Genomic DNA, 6,244 nt, shown 5'->3' with positions numbered 1-6,244 from the left:
ACAAAAAAACTCCGTGTGGTTGAAAATTTCTGTAATAAAACTGTGTAGCTTTTGTGAAATGTCAAAGAAAAAACATGTGTAAAAAAGAAACAATAACATGCCACCACATAGCCTCATGAAAAAAAGGTGACCCTTTTAGGGCTTGTCATTTACAAACTTCCATGGAATGCCAAACGCCCAAATCAACATGGATATGTAGAATGTCTATTTGCCACCTAACTATTCGAGGAATCTGCTTTATGTCTGGAAAGCATCAGCCAAGAAGCCAAAAAGCCTTTATGCATATAATCAGAGTTTGACGGGTACCGTGGCTTAGTCCCCACGCAATGTTCGGAGGTTGACAGTTATCGTGGCTTAACTCTCACGCTACAGTATTCTGTTTCATCCAATGACTTCATCGAATCTCTTTGCGGCTATATATAAATCCAGCAATGGCAGCTCTGCAAATATCTCCACAAGCGCGCAATATTCATAATGCCCCGTTACTCTGAGCAGCCATCGGTTGCATTCCCCAATGTCTGGGACTGGATCGCCGGTCTGCCGCCGCCGTCAGAATGGAAGAGCGACAGCATGTTTCTCAAGCTCTGCAACGGCTCGCAGGTACCCTTACTGCTTTCAGCAAAAAAAAGCTCCGTATCGCCGAGTTTCTTTCTCTCGCTACTCGTAGATTTCCCCTTTCCAATTTCCCTGTGGACGTCGGAGGCGTTGGAGCCGCTGGGCCATGGCGATCACGATGGCACGAAGGGTTTGTACAGTCTGTTCCTCAACTTCATCGATGGAATATTGCATTACGGCGTGGAGGAAAAACCAATGCGCCGCCTCTCGTCCCGCATAGACTCCAAAGAAGTAATGGCGGACTCGAAGCGCTTCAAGGGGATGTTCAACTGCGCGTTCCTCTGCATGGCGCTCTGCGTCTGCGTCTACGAGGCGCCGGCGGAGATCCGGCCGCGGTGTCTGGAAGTGCTGGAGAGAGAATTAGAGGGCTCTCATCGGCGGAGCGGAGGCGCCGTCTTTTGCAAGCAGTTGCTAGAGGCAGTGGGTAGCAATATCGAGGAACGGATGATGAGATCCATGGCGCTGGCCATCACGAACCGTATGTTCAACGCCATGGCGGCGGCGGCGGACGACCCGGCGAGAAATTTGGAGTGGGCGAGAAGCATACGGAGCCCGCTTTACCATTCGTACAGTCGCTGCGCCAACGGGCTATGGAAGGTCCGTGTCTACTCACCGGTGCCCGCAATGAAAGCCCACGATAAGCACCCGGCAACGGTCCCAAAAGACGACCGTCTTCTCTTTGCGCTCCGTTACTTGCATCTGGAGGCCGTACTGCAGCTGAGCTACGCTCTGGTTTTCACCCCCGACTGGATCGATGTCAGGGTGACCGTCGACAACGTTAGGTGCGACGTTGTCCCGCTGGCGGCGGAGGCGGTGCTCGAGGTCCACGGTGTCGCCGAGGAAAAGCATTTTCCGTCCCGGATTTCGCTCCGGATTTCCCCTCGGAAAGAATCCAATGTAATGTCCATTTCTCTGAATCAGTCGTCCAATAACCCGTCGTATGAAATCTCGAACGAGACGAGCGTCGAGACGGGTTTCGAGGTTCCCGGAAAATATTCCCTGATGGTTTCGGCCACGGAAGGTTTCACGACGAGCTTGAAGCCGTGGAAGATGGAGCAATCAGTGCGGGGCAACGAAGGGGACTACGACTGGGTACTGTACGACAGCCAGTCTGGCAAAGAAGTGGCGGCGTCCCGGCCGTCCATGATTGAGATGTTGCAGGCCAAGGCGTGGTTTAAGGACCGCTATTCTTCTGCTTTCCGGCCTTTCACGAAGCAGGGCGGGGTCGTGTTTGCCAGAGATGAGTACTCGCAGTGTATCAGCTGGAAGGTGAAGCGCGAGATGGAAGGGCAGACTTTGGTGTGGGAAATAGCGGGGAGCATCTGGCTCACGTATTGGCCCAACAAGTATAAAAGTTTCTACTGTGAAACCAGGCGTCTCGATTTCTCTGAGGATGTCGAACTTTCACTTGTACGCTAGCCCCGCCTTCGAATCGCAGAAAGCATGGGATTAAAATAAGTTACCATGCTTGTATACTGAAAGCTTCTTCAACTCACAGTAGAAGATGCATTACTCTATATCTTTGTTATATATTACCACGCAACCTAAAGAAAATTTATGAACGATAAATTATCTTTTCGAGTCTCCACGTCAGCATTTTGACGTCTCGCCGTCTTTCTGGTCTTTTGATTTTTTTAATATTTTTATTTTTTAATAATTTTAAATTTGTCTTTGTGGTCTCTCAAGCACCTTCCATTGGGGATTTCAAATATTAATTCTAAGAATCTATATGTTATTTCATGCATATTAATTCTACTTTTCATGGGAAAACAAAAATTGACCTTGCAATGGTTTAGAATAAGACACTAATAGTTTGAGAAATGAAGGCAATATCCTTTTACAAAGAAATTCTGGTACTACAACAACTAGTAATCAAGTTTATATTTTATTAATGATTCCAACCATCATGCTTATGTCATCCATTTTTTCCAAGACTATAAATATAGTTATGCCTTAGTATCTCAATGTCACCATAAGTAGCAGCATAAATGTTTTGTCATTTTATAGAATAAAAATGGACAAATTAAAGATGATGTGAATGTTTTTTATGTAATTAATGATAACTTACCAAATAAATGATTAAAGGGTGAGGCATTTATATTAGCCATGATACCACTAGTGTTAACAGAGTGAAGGGGATGGGGGTAATCATTGCTCCTATTGAGAAAATAATATTCACCAAACAACCATTTTTCCATGATACCAAATTTTAAATTATTTTCTGTTTTCCTTTTCCTTTTCCCCAAAAATTGTTCACTGAGGGAGCTGGGTAATTGGCTAGTGAACCTCCCATGATTATGGAGCTATGGAGAGATGGTTAGGATCGCTGAAAATGTTAACCAATAATACGAAAAGCACCTAACCAATTTTCAATGTTGACTCACAAAATCCTATGCCATAAGCAAGAAAAATCATGAGCCCTCTTAAGGGAGAAGATGCATATGGGCTTTAAGATGGATCATTCTCCTATATGGGATAGTGAGAAAATTCCATGGGTGATGTTCAGGCATAGTTTCCTTAAGTCATGGAAGTACCCTCTAGTGGAAGAGAGAAAATTCACATGTGTTCACTACCAAATTTTATAGGAAAATAGCACACATTTGGGTTACCAAAAAGTGTGCCAAGGGATGCCAAACACCAAACTTTGGGTCTCTCTCGGACCTTGAGATATTGATGAACATTAGTTTGGGGGAGCCTTTCCAAAACATTCATACCTATGGATCTTGAGCATTATGTTAATATGAAAACAAGCTAAATATAATTATCTATAGATATGTACAATATCTCTAGTAATGTTTGGGGCTAATGCCAAATTAAGAATGAGGTGAGGTGGGTTATAAACCTCTTGTTCTATCACTTTGCTTAATTATCCAACTCAAATAATTTATCTTGGTTTTTCAAGAGAAAGGAACCGTGCGTAGAACCACATATATCGTTTATAAGTAGTTTGTGTCTCCATGAAATTGGACTCAATTATCTCATCCCTTTTTATAGAAATATCAAGTGGTTCCAAATATAGTATGTTTTCCTGTCGTAAGATTTTATGGGTTACAAATATTTTCCACTTATATTTCCCAAGTCATGTGTTGGGTATGTTTTATATTATTTACATGACTACCCAACATGTGATTTGTATGCATCAAGAACAAGGTGGGTGGGTAGGGGGGAAGGGGGGCATTATAGGGGGTAAAGACCCCTCAAAAATCTTTTAGCTAGTCTTTTGCATTTGATTTTGGTATTTTTTGGCATAAGGTTTTGGCTTTTGGCAGTCTTGTGGTGCATGATGGTTTAGCCCCTGATTTTTTAATTATTTTTAATGAATGAATGTTGTAAAGTAATTTGGGTTAAGGAATTATTAGGGTTTTGGATGCTGCAAAAACATATATATTTTATTATAAACAATGAAGTTGATTTAATATAAAAATTAGAGATGTAACTCTAAACAATTTGTTGGTTTTCTTGGTTTGGTTTCCCAAGATAAAACTATGTGTAAAAATCCTCCAACTGATAGTACACTGTCCATTCCTCTCATCTCAACTGGGTCTTTGACTGAACTGACATGCATGAGTTATTTATGAGAAAATATGCAGTTATCTGAAGTGCAGCAGTTACATGCATGTAAGCATTAACTAACTGAACTTACATTAATTCAAAAAACTGTTTGAATTAATCTAACTGGACTTGACTCAGTTAACTGAGCCAACTAATTACAACTCATAATTACAACTCATCCTTATCCTATAACTGATGGATAAATTCCTCAATTAATGGAGAACCTGTTGCATGTCCCCACATAGACTTCATGTTTTATTCTCCTTAATTAACTCAAGATGAATTAAGTAATTATTTTACAAACAGCTACTAAGATCAAATTCGAATTTTACTTCATTATTTTAGTTTAGGGACTGACTAAAATAGGAATCTATCTCGAACTGCTATTTATAGTAGTGCTATTTTTAGCATTTCTTGTTGCCATTTTCAACACTTAGGTATATGAAAAACCCTCTTGTAGTTGGGGCCTTGTGTTGGTTGTTGGAAATAATACTGAGAGGGGGGGGGGGGCGGGGGTGAATCAGTATTATCAGATCAGTAAAACCTTTCCAATTTCATACTCAGAAACATATACGCTACTTCAGTTAAGTGAACCCGCGTGTACACGCTACTGTGTCTAAAGCAACTAGCGTATATCCAGAGATCTTATGATTCAGTTAGCTTATCTTCAGTAAATGCATCAGAACATTATTAACCATATTAACAGTAAACAAGTGCAGTATAACAGAACAGATCATCACACAAAAGCCACACACATGAACACCATGATATAAGGTGGAAACCCAATGTGGGTGAAAACCACCTGCTGCAATTCGTCTCTTTCTTCTTTAATAAGAAACTTCTTTTACAATGTACTGGTGCAGTCATTTACCAATACGCAGGCTACAACCTGCAGAGGGCTACAACCCTCATAGCTCTTGTACTAGCCAATCCATTTACTAGTACGTAGGTGCCAACCCTACAGAAGGCTACAACCTTCACTCGTTTTCCAGCTGCTCTTGGAAGGGAGCTACAACCCCCTGGATCTTATGAATTAAGTAATTATTTTACAAACAGCTACTAAGATCAAATTCGAATTTTACTTCATTATTTTAGTTTAGGGACTGACTAAAATAGGACTCTATCTCGAACTGCTATTTATAGTAGTGCTATTTTTAGCATTTCTTGTTGCCATTTTCAACACTTAGGTATATGAAAAACCCTCTTGTAGTTGGGGCTTTGTGTTGGTGGTTCTTAAGCTAGAAAAGACTAGAGGGAAATTTGAAAATAGAGATCAAGAAATTTAATGGAAAAATTTTTGAGCTATGGAAGCTCAATATGGAAGGTATTTTGGTAGATAAAAATTAATGGGTCATTATGGACCTAGGAAGTGAACCTATGCGAATGTCAACAAAATATTGGACAAGTTGGATTGAAAGGAAGAGAATGTAATTCAATTATGTCACTCAGATTTAGTATTAATGAATGCTTTAAGAGAAACTACAACCAAGTCATTATGGAATAAGTTAGGGGATTTGTATCAATCCAATCCCTTGGTAAACAAAATTTTCCTATGAAATAACTTGTACAACCTAAAGATGGATGATGGAGACTCGATGATGCAGAAACTTGATGGCTATAATATTAGGGTATATAGATTATTATCTATTGATATTAATATTTTTTATGAAGGTAAGTGTATTAATTTATTGTGCTCTTTTGTAGACTTGTGCGATAGTTCAATTATATCCATAGAAAGTGAAAAAACTGCATTAAATTTTGATGATGCGTTCTCATCGCAACTTTCAAAGGAGATGAGGTAGAAAAACATGGAAATTTAGAGAATATAGGGCTTATATATAATAGGGTATTCATAGGATGGAAATAAAAGTCCTCGAGTGGGAGATCTAAATCTCCAAGAAAATTTGTAAAGAGACACTAGAATTGTTGAAAGAAGGGAATTTCAGGGAGAATTGTAGCTCCAAAAGCATTGAAATAGGGAAGGGATCTAATTATTTTCCTTTAAAAGAAGAGAATACCTCGTCAGAGGAAGGAGGTAATATGCACTTGGCTTCTTCAAGCACACATGAAGATCATG

The 6,244-nt window shown here is 40.2% G+C and overlaps 1 protein-coding gene across 1 annotated transcript; it reads left to right on the top strand.

The window, feature by feature from the left end:
• Window positions 1-434: 434 nt before the first annotated feature.
• On the top strand, window positions 435-2,191 carry LOC149158756 (neuronal PAS domain protein). Its single transcript, XM_089433373.1, has one exon. The coding sequence runs from the start codon at window positions 475-477 to the stop codon at window positions 2,032-2,034; it is 1,560 nt and encodes a 519-aa protein (XP_089289499.1). The 5' UTR covers window positions 435-474; the 3' UTR covers window positions 2,035-2,191.
• The last annotated feature ends 4,053 nt before the right edge of the window (window positions 2,192-6,244 follow it).

Source organism: Pinus tabuliformis, chromosome 5_2, assembly GCF_031772625.1.
Source record: "Pinus tabuliformis cultivar Carrire ecotype Pingquan chromosome 5_2, CPIR1, whole genome shotgun sequence".
NCBI classification, from domain to species: Eukaryota; Viridiplantae; Streptophyta; class Pinopsida; order Pinales; family Pinaceae; genus Pinus; species Pinus tabuliformis.
This window is presented reverse-complemented; position numbering and strand designations above follow the sequence as displayed.

Excerpts from the sequence above, each read along its gene's own strand:
- LOC149158756 (XM_089433373.1), top strand. The coding sequence starts at position 475 with ATGCCCCGTTACTCTGAGCAGCCATCGGTTGCATTCCCCAATGTCTGG.